This window comes from Lycorma delicatula, chromosome 9 (genome assembly GCF_047948215.1).
Source record: "Lycorma delicatula isolate Av1 chromosome 9, ASM4794821v1, whole genome shotgun sequence".
Classification (NCBI taxonomy): Eukaryota; Metazoa; Arthropoda; class Insecta; order Hemiptera; family Fulgoridae; genus Lycorma; species Lycorma delicatula.
Window position 1 is genome coordinate 22073366 of NC_134463.1, and position 17881 is coordinate 22091246.

General features: G+C 27.1%; 1 protein-coding gene and 1 long non-coding RNA gene across 5 annotated transcripts in view; one reads left to right on the plus strand and one right to left on the minus strand.

Annotated features, from left to right (window-relative positions):
- Positions 1-17881, plus strand: part of wake (ankyrin repeat and fibronectin type III domain containing protein wide awake) — a 302255-nt gene that overhangs the window by 237743 nt on the left and 46631 nt on the right. For 2 of the 4 annotated variants that reach the window (XM_075374448.1, XM_075374446.1), the window contains exon 4: positions 15277-15380. In XM_075374448.1, the coding sequence (XP_075230563.1) occupies positions 15277-15380 (104 nt within the window). Of the gene's footprint in view, positions 1-15276; positions 15381-16776; positions 17023-17881 lie in introns of those variants that run through there. The other 2 variants (XM_075374450.1, XM_075374449.1) reach the window with 2 other exon arrangements.
- Positions 467-16980, minus strand: LOC142329722 (uncharacterized). The gene is made up of 4 exons (XR_012757574.1): positions 16851-16980; positions 1386-1438; positions 680-768; positions 467-586 (listed from the first exon to the last, which is right to left on the minus strand). It is a non-coding gene; the product is annotated as an uncharacterized LOC142329722 (long non-coding RNA).

Below are 17881 nucleotides of genomic sequence, written 5' to 3' on the forward strand. Positions count from 1 at the left end.
GTGCATACTTGTATTATGTGAATTATTTCTCTTTAGATATGAAAGAAGAGAAAATAAATCATTAATAATAATAATGAAAGGTAATTTTAATTTAAAAATATTGGTTTAAGAACCATATGAGGCGCTAACATAGAACTAAAACATTTACATTTTCAGCAGGGAGTTTACATGCAATATATTATAATATATTAACTGTCATAGGGGTACAATTTTAAAAACAAATTATAAAAGATGTTTATGAATTTCAATTTTTTTAGATGTGCTTATTGAAAATTGTTACCATAAAATTATTACACTCAGTTTTAGATTTTTTATTCTTTGTATGTTTATTTAAATTAAATATGAGTAAATGCAATATTTTTTATCTATTAATCTCAATATTTAGAAAATTTCATGCATTTGAATACAACATTTAATTTTATCAACTGTATTAATGTAATAACATGTATCTAGTACATACCTATATATAATCAGGTTTTCAGTTTTATGCATTTGTTTTTTTTTATATATCTTCAAACAATACTCTTCACCCAGTTGTTGGTTTTTTATGACTTTTTTTAATTGAAGCCCCATTTTATTTTTTTTTCTAAATTAGAGAAAGATTTTTTTAAACAAAAATTACTTAGTATGCATACACAATTTAAAAATATTTTTCTTAAATGTTTACAGTTTTACTGACCTGTATGATGAAAAGTAGCCTCAGCATTTTTTCACATGCTCTGAAGTTCACTTTTTATTACAAAAAACAAAGCAATAAAGAAGTTACACCTGCAATTGAAAGTTGGCCAATAGATATCAGTGACGGAATAAATTAGTAAGAAAAAATAATAAATATAATTTAATAGTGTGATATCATTATGATATTTAAAATTCTTTGAAATAAAAATATTATAAATTTAGTTGGAAATAAGGTAAAATGATCATAGTATACCCATATTCAGTTGGCCTTAACTCATGCTTGGAGTTGTCTCTTTATATTATTTTTGTGAATTCATTTTCTTATTTTTTTAAGATATAGGTTCTTTCCTTTACGTTTCTTGATGCATTTTTTTCATACTGGTAGTGTTTTTATTTAGACCAAAATTTTTAATTAAACAAACTTTTAAGAAAATAATAATAAAACTAACTTTATAACTTCAAAAAACTAAAAATAATAGTTTTTAAATTTTTAATTTAAAAAAAAAATCAAATTAAGAGCTAGTTAAATTTTGTTTCTAATTTGTTACCTTCTACAAAAATTCAGAATCTGAAGAAATAAGAAATATTTAATTACATAGTTATTTTAGGTCTGTTTTCTTTTCATTAATTTTATTTAAAAATTGAACTTAGGAAGCTCAAATTTATGGGTTTTCATCACAAAATGTCAGTGTTTATTATTGCCTTACCAGTTCAAATTAAAGGTGTCTGTCCATCAAACAAGGTTTTCAGGTTATCATGCCTGAAAATACATTACAATTACTCATATACAGTGTACATACATTATATATTTACATAAATATGATTTATGTATGCAATGCATTTTTATTTATTCACTTTATCTTATGTCAATATTTTATTATTATATAATTTATTAATAGCGGTTATTCTACATAGTCTTACATTTTCATCAAGTACATAAGCAATATGATTAAGAAAGTTTAGAATTTTCACATTGTTTTCCTTTACTTTTCTCTTCATTTAAACTTCATCCTATAACCCCATGGTCATTTCATTTGTTTAAATAGTCACCATTGTTTGGATGCTTTAAATTTGCATATACTGTGAATTTTCATTTATATTTTGTTTTCTCCTATTTGTATGTGCATTTAAATTATCTTCATTTGCGTAAGTACAATATGGAAACAGATGACGTTTAAAATCTCACTCATTCTGAGCAGCATTATTCAGTTACAAAAATTACATTTTATGTTGCATTAGGCTGAATAATAAAAATTTATCATTCAGAAAGATTGTATAAGTATAAAAAAGGCATTACTTACTAAACATTTTGTATATTAACACTAAATTCAAATTATTTTATTTTATTTATTAAAATGAGGATAAAGTTTATTAAAAGGAAATCTATTTCATCAGAACTTCTGCTGCATTATTCTGCAATTTCTGTTACATATTAATAATTATGACAGTATAGTTCATATATTTTTTCAAATTAATTGCATCTTTATAATATATGGTTAAAAAAACTGGTATATCTCAAGTTCAACATACCACTTACAATAGATTACTAAAACTAAATAAATAAATTAAATAACACTAGATCCAGTTTTAGTTTGGCTGGTTACTGCATACCACTTTCATTTTTTTTTTTTTTTTTTTAGCTTATTATCTTAGCAGACAGTGTTTAAATAATTACTATAATAGTGTAAGGTAACATCTAAAGCAATATACATATTGTGAATTCATCAGGAGGCATCAGATTTCAAAATCTTAATTCTTATTTCATTAAACCTTTTATTTCCTTGTCCTGTATAAGAATTGTTTGATAAAAATAATATAAATACAGAATGATTGATATGATGTGAATCTTTATGTTTTAAGTGCTCTTTGATCACAAATCTTTCAAACATCTTTCAAAAAAAAATCAGAAAATTAAATTAAATCTTTTAAAATAAAATTAGGAAGTTGATTATTGGCCAAGTGAAGTAAGCTGTTATTTAAATTTTAACTTTTGGCTCTTCATCTGTTTGTGTGTTTGTCATGTAGTTACACAAATGCTTTTCCTGTTTTCTATAAAATATTTTATATGGTTGCTTGCAATTAAGCAGAATAACAAATACCAACGATTTTTCAATAACTTAAAAAAAAATGGTGGTTAAATACAAGTGGTCAATACAGCTCTAGTATCTTTAATTTATTGCATATACTAAATTTAAAAAAATTATTGAAACAAAAGAAAAAATATATATATATATAATATATACATCTATATATAAAATAAATATACCTTTTATATAGTAGTTAACTCATCGCAAATAGGGAGTTTAATAGCTGAAAAGGTTCTGAGGTTCAAATCCTAGTAAAGGACGAGTTTACAAGGACAAGTAAAAAATTATGTATATTTTTCATTCTACAATTTATTTACACAAAGTTACTGGTTCAATGTGTATATCACTTTTCTACATAGTCACCTCCCTTGCCAATGTCCAGCAATCCACAAGCTTACGAATTCCTTCCAAGGAAAGAAGGGTTTCAGTCGCGAAGCCACTTTTACACCGCTTCCTGCATGTCTAAGTCTATGGAAAATCAATGACCTCGCAAAGCATTCTTGAGCAGCTTAAACAGATGAAAGTCAGATGGAGAAGATCTGGGCTGTAGAAAGGGTTTCCAGTACCACAAAATTTATCTTGTTGATGGTTTGAACAGTATAGCGAGCCATTTGTGGGCAGGCATTGTCATGCAACAACAACACTTTCTTTGACAGTAGACTTCGCAGTAACCAAACACGTCATGGATGATGTTATGGACAGAACCATGACTGATGTTCAAAGAAGATGCTACCTCATTAATGGTATCTCACCTATTCCCCAGAGCCATCTCTCAAACTTGCTGATGTTGTCATCTGTGGTAAAGGTTGACGGGTGTTCTGTTCCTTCTTCGTGCATCACATACGTCCGGGCACTTTTAAACTTCTTGATCCATGAAAAAACACTTTTACATGATAAAGCACTGATCCCATATTATGATAAAAATGTACGATGAATCTCAGCGCCTTTCATATTCTCTGATCACTGAAATCAGATGACTGCTTGGTGCAAACTGCTAGAAGAACCATGTTTACACTGTAATAGTCGCTAGGCAAATGATACAATCAGGATCAAATTTTGCTCATGTGTCAGCAGTCACACCAACTCTAGCATGCATAAACAGAAGGCAGTATGACAAACTCAAAGGTGTGAGAATGTGAAAGTGTAGATAATTTTTGACTTGCCCTCATATATACAGATTTGAATACTAGACAGTGATAGCAATAAACTTTGGTGGCTGGGATTAGTTAACTACACAGGAATGGTCAGCCTGAGTCTGTACAAGAGTACACCTCATTTACATGTCATACAAATCATCCTCATCCCATTGCACTATGGAAGGGTTGCTTATTATTCTTCACTATTTGAGCAGATTGCAATGTACACATTAGGAAAATAAATAAATAAATATATATATATATATATATATATTTATTTATTTTATATTATATATATATATATATATATATCAATGTATGTAAAAAACAGATTTAATGGTAGAACCTCTTTTTAGTCAGAGTAAGAAGTGTCTGGTTTCTGCAAATACAGAAAGATTATTTTTGGCACTAGCCACCAACTTACACAATTAATTACAGTCTCTTTTGTACTTCTTTTTCCAGTTTATTAATTAGTTTCATTGTAGAGTTTTAAATTCAGTGGAAAATGAAAAAAAGTTTTCAGTTCACTGAACTACTATTTATAAATCATTATAAGTGTTTTTTATTACTTTAATATTATTTTTACTTAAATATAGTACTATAGAGGCATATCCTTGTCTTATGTAGAATAATATGTTAACCAAGATTATTCTTTATTGTACATGAAAATAATTTTAAAAATCATTTAAAAATGTATGAATAATAGCAATCATCATCATCTTCAATAGTACAATAGAGATCGTTACATTAACTACTCTCCTACCATGTCATTCATCTGATGAGTGAGACTAGTTTTTCACTGCTTACATCTCTGATTGCACTCTATTTTAATGTAAAGGAAATCTTCCACTGATTTTATTTTTATTTTATAATGTAACTGTTTCTATTTTACATAAAGATATATTGTGAAGATTTTTTTTTTTTAAACTGTTTTAGGGTTAATTTCCATGTTCTATGTTCTAAAATAATAAAAGTTGTAGATAGGGATAATGATTATAATAATTTATAGATTTAGTTTAGTGGAACTCTGATAAATAACCAAAGGTTTTTTTCTGTTTACCCACTGATACTGATGAATACAATATATTTGTTAATTATGCAAATTTAGTATAAAGAAGATAAAGAAGTATAAAAAAGATGAGAAAAATGACTTTTTACATGTTCTTATAAATGTAAACATTAAGATTATGATCACTCATTGAAAAAAATTATTTTATTAAAATTGAAAAAAAAACATTATGCATGATTGTGCCATAACAAAATAGATAAACAAAACTTCCTTAATCTTTTCTTTTCAGCAAGATCTTAATGTTTCTGAATTCCAGTAATTATTTCATGTAGCCTCCTATTTTAAGAATCAAAAGGTGGAAATTTTATGAAATTTATTCAGTTGTGTATAAATGTAATTCAGGTTTACCAATTTAATTATTTCAATGGAAAATATTTTTTAAATTATAGAGAAAAGACTGATGAATTGTATTGTTAAATAAATTTATTCATTTATTTATCAAGAACAGATTTTAAATATTCTTACAAAGCTTTATTATACATAATTTTGGAAGTTATAGATTTTTATCTTTTATAATATTTTATATATCATATTTTAAAATAACTAAATTTTAACTGAAAATTACACTGATATGCATCTACTTGTAATAATTTAATTTTGAAATGTAAATCTTACCCATACATTTTGTAATTAAAATGAAATTTTTTAGATGTTTTACTTTTATGTGAACAACATACACAAGAATAATTACTGACATAATTTAATATCTCATTAACTCAATAATTCTTTTCTCAAAATATTTTGTGGTTTTGAAATTATCAAGATTGAGATTAATTAACAAAATGTGGGATGTTCATTATTAACCTTCAAATTTATTATTACTAATTAGTAATATTCTTCTAAAAAATTGAAGCAAGTGCATAGTGCATTGTTTCATAAATTAAATTTGCATTAATTTATTGTTTTATACTACCTGTCCACCGTCTTTCTTATGATAATGACATATGTAAATCATGTGAGGTACAAACAATGCCAACCAGAGTTGCTTTTTCTGAGAGTGTCAATGTCCATTATGCAGAAAGTGTCTGTGATGAAGCTGGCTATTACCTGCATTTCAGTGGACATGGAGTGACATAGGAAGACATTAAAACAAAAAATTTGCAATAAATTAAAATATAGCTTTTTTTGATTTTTGCAGAAGAGGAAATTTTAGGACAAAAGTTTTTTTTTGAAAATGGCAAAGTAAAGTATATGTTCATGTACTGGGCTTAATATAAAGTGGAGTTATGTTTGCAAAAATTTTAAGAAAATTGACCCAAAACCACCCCATTTGCAGTAGATATTGACCCAAAACTTTGGGTCAACTGCACTACTACTTCTCTCTTTAAAATATGTTATTTAATTGTTATTTCTAGCGTGGTCATGTATTTGTCCATAAACATAATATCTATCTACCTCTCACTCTTTTGAAATGGTGCTTGTTATGTGTATGGTATCAACTGCTTAACTGGGGAAGACCTATAAATAAAATTCTGTTTCTTTTTGTCAAACCTCCTTGTGAAGGAGGAAATAATTATCCAATAAAGTAAAACACATCTATTCAAAAGCTTGAAATAATTTTATTTCTCATCATCTGAATTATGAGAGAAATTATTTATGCTTACAATAATTATCATAACAAAATCTTTATCAAAACTTTTTCACTTTATTTAATTTTCAATAATTCTATCAGTAACGTATTCTACAGGGATATTTCTACAGATGTAATCCACAACAAAATAATTATTGACAATATTACTTTTAAAAAATGTTGTAAAACTGTGCTCACAACTATCTGAAATATCGCAATATTTTTTTAACTCCATTTCTTTCATTAATTCTTCATTATCACCCAATTATGTAATGGGTCTTTTCCAAATATTTGATATTTTTTATTGATCATTAATAATACCGATTGATTTTCTTAATCTAATACTCAACAAGAAGGGTTTGTAATTTTTTTAATGAGTTGATTGTAAACTACTCCTATTTCTTTTAAATGTTTGTGAATTTCTTGCAATTCTCTGGTTTTTTGTTAAACAATGGACAGGGCAGAATTGTTTCCATTTAAGTGTATAATACTTAAGATTGTCAAGTAAAGTACCGAAAGGGAACTAATATTTCATTTACATCAGTATTATTGTAGATCAATGATTCTCAACCTTTTTAGATCCAAGACCCCCCAAAAAAATTTTGCAATCCCCCAACCTAACCCCAGTGATAAACCTAGTTAAAACTATTTAGCTGTGATGATAGCAATGGATATGAACATGCACGTATGAAATGTACAAACACGTGCAATTTACAGGTTCCAACTTGATGTGTACGTGCTCCTTGTAATTTGGTCTGCTAGCATAATATTCACTGTGAGAGTATCATGTTCGAACTTGCATGTGATATATTTGAACACGTCTTGCGTTCAAACGTAATATAAAAGAAGCGTAAGAGATTGCAGAACGCCAATTAAATTTTCATGCGAAGTATGCATCTGATGCCTTTATTTAAGTTTTTAAAAGCATAGTTTCATTGAAAATAATAATTGAGATTTTGATTTTTTTAGTGTGCAGTCAGTGTACCTGTTTTTTTTTTAATTAGATTCTTATGCAAAATGGATAATTTGTAAAAAGACAAAGTGAGCTATCTACATTCAGTGAATCAATTGATAGATTGTACAATGACAGTTATTTAAATTATGGTTTTAATCATTGGATGGAAAGCCGCATTGCATTGTTTGCTTTCAAGTTCTCTCCAACGAAAGCATGAAGCCATCAAAATTAATTCAACACTTGGAAACTAAACATCCAGATCATAAAAGCAAATCCTTGAAATTTTCTGAAAGAAAATTACATACTTTAAGAGGTGAACAGGTTTCTGTTTGTAAATCGAGCCATACTAATAAAAGTAAACTTGAAGCATCTTATGTCATAGCCTTAAGAGTAGCTAAGATGTCCAAACCCCACAAAATGGCAGAAAATCTCAAATCTCATATTGCTTGCAGTATTTGATATGGTCTGTATTTTAATAGGGGTGGAAGAAGCCAAAAAATTTTGCTTTCTTGCAACACAGTATCAAGCAAATCGACTGGCTGCTGATGTTTGCGATCAGATAATTCAGCAAGTGAATTCAAAATAATTTTTTTTTTAGTATTCAATTTGATGAATCAACAGATGTGGCAAACATTTCTCAGTTCAGTTCTTATGTTTGGTGAGATATGAATGTAATAGGGACGATCTGTCCCTGTGAATGATCTATTCAAAGAAAATATGTTGTTTTGCAAATCAATAACTGGTCATGCAAAACGCCAGAGTCTTTTTGATGTTTTTTATGAAGCTACTAAAAACTATAACATAGACTGGACAAAATGTATTGCAGTATGTAGTGATGGTGTGAAGGTGGTAACAGGAAAGAACAGTGGATTTCTGAAAAAATTAAAAGACCATCTTATACCAAGGACGAAAAGTATACACTGCTTCCTTCACAGACATACTCTAGCAACAAAAAATATACCAGAAAATCTCAAACAAATTCTTTATGAAGCTGTAAAGATGGTTAATTTTATGAAAAGTCGACCATTACAGAATAGGCTGTTTGCTAAACTGTGTGATGAAATGGGGGAAAATAAAAGAATCTCTTCTTTTCCATTCAAAGGTCAAATGATTATCGCAGGGGAAAGGGTCAACCTGGTTATTGAAATTGTGAGTTGAATTAATAATATTTTTCCAGGATAAATTCTATCGTTTTTACAGAATATTGAGTTGCTATTGACTTACTTAGCTGATGTATTTTAATATTTAAACGACTTGAATGTGAATTTACCAGGACGTGATAAAAACATTTTATTAATGACAAACTAAATTCATGCTTTCATTAAGAAGTTTGATATCTAAATTATTTGCCTTCAGAGCAAAAATTTTGTTATGTTTCTACTCATTTCCAATTATACTGAGAAGAATTTGGATGAAGAAGACATTATTCGCCACAGTTTAGATAGCATGAACATGCTATCCAAAGAAAAGAATTCTTAGGTAACTTTTAACTAATACTCTTAGGTAACACGGTATAAAAATAACTAATGTCAGAAAAGTAAATCAAGCAAGATTTTATTTTCTCAACAGTTCCCTTTCTGTTCTTATAAATACGTTTAGTAATCATGTGAAAATCTGTTTCAAACTTATGTAAAATATAACATTCAATTTTAAATGGGCAGTCAAAATAATCAGTTACAGTAAAGATTATAACACACATAAGTCCTCTATGATCTGTCGAGTTGTATATGTCTGTATGTTAATTGTGTGTTTATGATATTATACATAAATATTGTCATTTTAACAGATTAGCTCTTAAGAGTTAGGAATTTTAATCAGATTAATGTAACCAACAGCTCATGTAGCAATATTAATAACATGTAGTCTATTTTGAATATTTAATATCTATATACGATAATACAATTGTATCTGACTGTATCTGATTAACAGATTCTGTTAATCAGTTAAAATCTGACTAAATTTAATATGTATTAGTAATCAATTTTATAAATACAAAATTGATATTGATGTAAAAGAATTCTTTATAAATAAATAAATAATATTACGCAGTATGTTATATAAGTATATGTTAATATATAACAATACGTTATTTTCATTTTTAATTAGTATTTTATTGGTTATAAATAAAAATATTGATTCTTATTAAAGACCTAAACGTTTTTATAGAACATTTTTAATATCCAATGGTCTTGTGAAGTCACAGTGATTATTCTCTAAATTGATACCTTACTGACCTTCACAATTAAATTAAAAATAGTTAATAAAGCTGCACTATAGATTTATTTTGAATTGTATTATCTATTGTTACTTTTCATTGTACAGCAATCAAAGTATTATTCATATTGTCTACCAAGCCTTTTCTGGTGCACAGAATTTCTAAAATCATTGGTGTCTAATTATTCTATTTATTTCTGATGGTTTCTATTTTAAACAAAAAAAAAATTTTGCAAACTATTAAAAATCGACATTAAACTTATTTTTTTGTGATAGTGCAGTTCCATAGAAAGGTGAATCAAAAATTATTTATTTATAGGTTTTATTTTCTACATTATTTACACAAAGGTAGGAGTTTAACATATACATCATTTTTTTATATAGTCACTTCGTTGTCAATCTACTTGGTGCACCATCCACAAGCTTGTGCATACCTTCCAAGAAAAAGGTTTTCAGTCAGTCGCAAAGCCACTTTTGCACTGCTTCCTGCACATCTAAATCTGTGAAAAATTGACAACTTCGCAAAGCATCCTTGAGCAGCCCAAAGAGATAAAAATTGGAGTTAGGAAGATCTAGGCTGTAGGAAGGGTGTTCAAGTACCTCAAAATTCAACTTGATGAATCTTGAACCATGTTGTGAATGGTGTAGTGAGTTGTGTGTGGCTGGATGTCATCATGAAACAACAACACTTTCTTTTACAGAAGCCAAGCTTGTCATAGATGATTTGATGGACAGGACCATAACTGATTTTCAAAAAAGATGCTACTTCATAGATGGTAACTCACCTATTTGCCAGAACCACCCTCAAGTTTGCTGAATGTTGTTGTCCATGATGGAGGTTGACAGGCATTCTGCTTCCTCTTCATGTGTCTTACTCATCTGGCCACTTTTAAACTTCTCAACCCACAAAAAAGTGCTTTCATGTGATAAAGTGCTGTCCCCATCTATGATAAGAGTTTCCAAAGAATTTCAACCAGCCTCTTTCACACTCTACAGCCAGAGAAATCAGATCATTGCTCATTGTTCCTCCTTAGTGCAAACAGAGTCATGTTTACATTGTAATTCTCAGAAGGCAAGTGACACAATCAGGATCAAATTTTTATACACGTGACCACAGTCATACCAACTCTAAGCATGCATACACAGAAGGCAGTATGACAACCTCAAAGGTGTGTTATGGCATAAGTGAAGATAATCTTTGACTCACCCTTGTAATTTTTATTTAGTAAAAAATGGCTTATACTGAAATTTTTGTAGTAGGAATTTTGTACAATGTAGCTTTCAATTAAATAACAAAGGACTACCTAACTGAATAGCCATTTGAGTTACCATTCGGGTCCACCATCAATCCCCAAATATGGTACAAAGTGACTGGATAACTGATCGATTGAGTTACCAGCCAGTTAGATTCACTAAGAAAAAAATCCCTTTCGGCACGCCAGAAAGTGGAGGTAGATTTCACTAGGTAGGAGATAAAAAAAATTTCCACTTTAAAGTTAAGAAAAACTTCAAATTTACTCAATACGACAATGGTTGCATATGAAAAAAGTTTCACATGTTTAGCATATGACAAGCCACATCTTACAATTCCAGCAACATTTTGGTCATCCCTTGCCATAAGGGTTCGCATATCAAAAATTGTTTCAGACTAAAGTTTTAGGTAATGTTTTAGGTAAAGTTTTAGGTAATGAGGACTAACGACCACTTTAAACCAATTTGATATTGTGTCTATTAAGGTATGATTTAAGGTACCTATTGAGATATGATTTTTTTTTCTTCGAAACCCCATTTTTTCCACCCCCTGGGCCAGTGGCTGGTGATATCAAAAAACTTTACTAAGATAAGTTTTAGGCCCTTATCCAAAGAATAGTATGAACTTTAAATGAATTTGATATTTTACTTAATAAGAAAGTTATAGCGATATTTTGTTTTTTCAAAAAAGCCCCCATTTCCACCCCCATTATCTGATTTTGCTTGTTAACAAACTCAACCAGAGTTTGGTCGTTGTATTTTATTTATCAATTTGAAAGTGATTTCAGATAAAATTTAGATTTGGGGTCCCATATATATAATTTGTGGAAAATTCAAACAAAAATTGAAGGGAAGTCAGGAATTCCCGTTTTGGCATCAGAAAAAACAAAAAGACCTCATTTTTAATATTTTTATCTGATTTTAAAAAGAAAAAACATTTTAATATAGTTTTTAGCAATTTTTAAAATTTTAAAAATATTATTTATTTTTTATACTTTAAATAAGTACACCATGTTAACCTCCAAGGGGGTCATGTCCCTTCCTTAGTTCTGCCAGCGTCACTAATCTGATTTTATTACTTTGTCAATTATTATGATGAAATTTATTTGTTTTCTTCAAAAATAATAATGTAATATTTTTCACTGTTAAAGATAAAATAAAAAATAATTTTTTTTTAATTTATTATTTATTTTTATCTTTTCCTGTACTGAAACCCTCTGAATTACAGGCCGTAGACTTTTGTTTTTTCTTTACTCTTGCCCTACTTGTATCAGTTTGCTTTTAATATCTTTTTACTTCAACTATCTTTTATGAATTTATTATAAAAACAACAAAATATTATTACTCTTTGGTAGATTATTTTCTTCTATCTTAATATTTAACTCATTATTATACTTACTTTTTCATTGCCTTTGTTTCATTTTTATTTATCGATGTATAAAATCTAATAAACCTATTCCCACAATTTTATTCCTTTTACTTCAAGTACGAGTAAATCATTTTTTTATTAAAAATATACTCATATGTTACATGAAAGACTGATCTCGATAATAGATTTCATTTTGGTGAAATTATAATTATTAGCACAAGCAGAATAAATAATTTTGTACATCAAAAACATATCCTGTGTAAAACAGGTGAAAGAAGTAGACTCATATTTAGGTGTAACTTTTATAAACAATTTTCTTTTTAATTATTTTTTTCAGTTTCTCTAAGTAATATAAATATTTATTCATTTCTGTCTTGAATAATAATAGAATTTTTGAACAGATTTTTATTTTAACTATATTGTATAATCTGGTAACTAGAATATTGTTTAAAGTAATTTCTTCTTATTGTTAAAAAAATTGTATCAGATAACTACTGTATAAATTACAAGGAGAATTACACTGACAAAGGAACATTGAATAGTAGACTGATTCTGCTTTATGGATTATTTTTTATTGATTGTGTAAGCTTTTAGTTTTAATGTCAACTCTCATTTTTTCCAAGTTGTTTGGATATTGTTGTCAGTAGCAGTAAATTGAAAAATATAATAAAATACTTTATTACAGTGCTTAGTCTATTGAATTCAATTCTGTATATAATCTAATTTAATATAACAGCCTCCACATTGTGCCATTTTAATGGTTTATTACGTTTATTTTTTATTTTTTCAAATATAAAGACTGTAATATGACTCATTCTAGTTAGTAAAATATTTTCCACTGGTATTTCTTCTATTGAAAGTAAATTAACACTATTGTCTTGAAAATTGGAGTTCATAACAATAACTAAAATATATTATAATAACCCCTTCCCTATTCTTGTTATCTGTACACCACTGGAATAAGGTAAACATTAGTTTGTGAAAGTGATGGAGGGGGAAAATCTCTCGAGTTACTAATGATATAAATTACAAGGTATTGAAGGATTTATGAATATTATAAATTTAAATTAAAAATTTAGATTAAATTGACTGATAAAATAGGAAGAGGGATTTTGTCCACCAGGCATCTCAGACTCCAGTAGGGCTTTTTAGCTCCAGTAGGATTCCCAGACAATAATCCTGGAACGATCCTTGATAGTTACAGACAAATAAATTACTACTCTCTCTAATTTTTAATAAAGTATAACTAAATGAAATCAAGCAAAAACCTCATTAAAGTATAATAGAGCATAATCTGTTCTGTTCAGTGATTGAGCCCTGTTTCTTTTATCAGCTGAGCAATTTTTTTTATAAACTCAATAAATATGTTATTAATTATAAACTTTTATAACAACAAACTGAAGCAAATTTTATAATATGTTTTTAATTATTTACTTCAAAAAATTTTGTCATTTACATGACCATCTTCAGTGATTGGTACTGTTATTCTCACACTGGCAGTAGGTGATTACTATCAGCAGCTTTTTTTAATTAGATGCGTATTCAGAATGTGATTGAAACATGTGTTAGATTTGAATTAAATCTGTTTATTTAGTATATTATGTGTTGGTTTATTTCATAACATTCAAGTATGGTTAAGATGTGTCCTTTTTTATGTATGTAAAATTTTAAGGTTGTTGTCAATGTTTGTGGGTTGGTGTATATGAAATAGATGGAAAATGTTGACTGTTGCAATGAAATGGCTTTAAGTAATCACTATATCTTTGATTGAACATATGGTATTATTAGTTTATTAATATATTTAACATTTTACAGTATTAAATTCAAAATAGAAATGTTTAAAAATCATTTATAAGAAATAAAAAACTAAAATTTCCTTTTTTACGGTTTCCCTGCTATAACATTCAAGTCATGGATCAGCAACTATATTTCTCTGTGTTTCTTTGAAAGTGTTTACCTAGAACATCTAAAGGAGTAGCATATTAGAAAGTGAAGTAAAAATAAACACCCAGTGGTCAAAGTAAAGCTTAATAAATCAGTTTTTCATAGGTCATAAAATTTAAGGGATGGGTGGATTTTCACTACGTTGCTTACATCCATCATAAGTGGCTAATGATTGTAGCAGTCAGTGCTATTACATTTTTAATCCTTAGGCCAAAAATTCTGTACAAGGAAAACACTGTAATTAGTTAAAAATATGATTTTTTAAATTGGATGCATGAGTACTTATATTACTTTTTATGCATTGAGATAATTTACTGATCTGATAAAGAAGAATGGCGAATTATGAAACACATTATGATTTATTGGATGTTGTAAAACATTACAACCTTACTTTTTATGACTATAATAGTAATTTCTCCTTAAAAATATTTTCCTTAATAACATTTTTATCAGTAAACATTAAGAATTAGTAAATAAATATAAATCATTACAACTCTTAAAAATTAACCTATAGAAGTTCCAGTAAGATGTGTATTAGTATCTACAAGATTTTTTATGTTTTATGAGACTTTTTTCTAAAATTTCTTCAAAAATTAAATGACATGAATAGATAGCATGTACATTGTACAATGAAACTACTTCAAGGTACTTTTATCAACAACCCCACCAAAATTAAGATTTGAAAATAAGTTTAAATTTATTTAAAAACAGAAAGAAGTTGTGGTTTTCCCATGTTAGACTGCTAACAAAGATGGTGGAAATTAAATAATTAGAATGATTTGAAAACCATCTGCAAAATAAAAAGTGTAGCCTAATTGCTGATACTTCTAAACAGCTTCATTTTATCTTGACTCATTAAAAGACCACTTGTTAGGAACCAATTGTTTAGAAGCTAAAATTCTTCCACAAAAGAGTTACAAGAAAATTTTTGTAAATGTTTATAGTGTTTTTATTATTTATTTATATATTTTCTTATTGATAATGCTTTTTATTTCTTTTTTAGTGTCAACAGTGATGGATTGTCACCATTGGATGTTGCTGTATTAGGCAATAATAGATCTCTTACAAAGATGCTTATTGCATTTGGAGCTCAGGAAGGCAATAGATGTCAGTATTTTTTCCCTGTTATTCAAGTTCATGTTTAATGGTTTTATCTTATAAAATTAGATTGAAAAATGGTTTTAGAGTTACAGTAGTCAGAGCATGATGATTTTCTGATTTAACTTTTAAAGAAATTTACCACTTAAAAGAACTCATTGTAAAAGATTGTAAATGTATTACAATTACCAGTATCAATAATATTTAGCAATTGGTTAATGATTTGAAAATCTGAAAATTATTCTATAAAAAAAAATCTGTTGCAAATTTTATAGCCTGCTCTTTACTGAAAATAAATTTTGAGAAGTAGCTGACAAAATCCAATTTTTTTAAGAAGACACGAGTCCTACAAATATTTTTTAAGCTAAGTTACACCTAAATTTTAATCTGAATTAAAATATTCATCCAACTTTTATTAAAATTAGTGTCATCTCCTGAACAATTCGTAAATAAAACATATATCGACAGGAATAAAAATTTTAATAGGTGATTCAGTTTCTTCAATTTTGTATTAAACTTTAAAACATAAAGTAAGCCTAATCCAAAAGCTCTTGTAAGAGCCACTACTTTTTGAGAGACTTTTTGAGAGATTTTCAACAGTATATCATAAATGGTACTTATTTTCATTGGTTCCAGAGTTATAGCCAAATAAAATTTGAATTAATGTAAATTTGGATTTACTAGAGGAAGGCACATCAATTCGAATCTGATTTCATCTCCTTTTTTTAACTTTTTTTTTAAATTTAAATATATTGATTTATTAATAATTATTAACTTCTGATTGTAAAAAAAGTTTTACAATAAATAATAATTCAATAATAACAATATAAAAAAATATGAAAAAATATCAGAAGTTATTAATGAAATAGAATTTTACATAATTTTAATTTAAAAAAAAAATGTGTATATGTAATTTAATAGGCATATAAGGATGTCATATGGTGTCCACATCAGATTTTTCTTAATTGATTAGCCCTTTTAAACATGAAAGGTATTTTTTTTAATCCCTAGATTATAATCCACTTCTTGTGATCATACTTTGTTATATCAGTGTACTAATAAATTTATATATATATAGTCATTTTCCTGCAGTGTAAAATATTAATTACACCAGAGCCCAATAAAAAATCACTTGATAAGAATAGATTAATTTAATTATAATAATAATAATAATTAATATTCAGTCTGATAAAGAACAAATGTTTTTCTTTATGGTTTTTATTATTAGAATTACTAGCATCTGATAATATATTCAGAATCATATATAAATATACATTTGTAAAATATGAAGGATTATGTGTATGTAATTATTTGTCTGTCTGTCTGTCCTTATTGATTCATTGTAATGCTGTACCATTGCTATGTGTATGTAGCATATATCATATTATGTTGAGTAAACATTAATGTTAAAACAACAGTACAGTAACAGGAACATAATAGTGAACAGTAAATAGTGTTGTATAGTATTAATTTACTTACGTATTTAAAATATGTTAGCTCATGATACAGATTGTTAACGTGTTAACTACAGGTGAACAATTATTGCTGTATAGTTAAAAATAACATATATATAATAAAATTACAGTAACCAAAATGTCATTATTTTATATGTTGGTGAACAAATATTTTTTTAGATTTACTAGGATATTAGGTATGTAATTAATTTATTATTTTGTAATAATTATCAAATTTTTTCAAGATATTATATTATATTCATGAAATGTTAACCAGTAACAACAAACAAGTTTTCTTTTTTGTTCCCTTATTTTTCATTTATTAACCTTTAATATTTCTTAATAAGAAAAATATATACCAATAGATTCTTATGTAAAGGCTACTATTAAATAGCAGTCCTTCCTTTATCATTTGATAAATTAATTCTTTTAAAAAGGAAATCTTGTTTAATTTAATTGCAAAATCTAATTTATTAAGTATTAATTTTTTTATTACTAATAACAAGATAGGTTACAAAACACTTAACCAATTATTTACAGATATTTATAAGGTTATTGTAATCTAATGTTTTATTTAAATATTTTAATAAAAATTCATTTACTATGAGATTTCTGCTAAATAAATACATTTTTTATTCTGATTTGAACATAATCATACATTTATAGATCAAATCAGAATGGATAGGAATCCTTATCTGTGAATATAAAAAGGAACTGTACTTGCCTAGATAGATCAAGGGAAACCATGATGAAATTTCAATCAGAATAGCATTACAAAATACACAATAATTTTATTTCAAACAAAAAAGAATTGGTTAGATTTCATATTAATAAATAAAAATATAAATAAATACATGAAATAATATTAAAGCAAGTACATAAAAATACTAAATATATATAATAAATCACAATTCAGAAGGCATTCATGAAAATTATTTTAAACAAAAATTTGTAATATTTAGGTTTTATTATTTGTTTTTTAATCACATATTTTAAAAAAACCATCAATAAAGGAAAGGCGTAGAAAAAACAGGGAGGAAAGTAATATAGTATTAA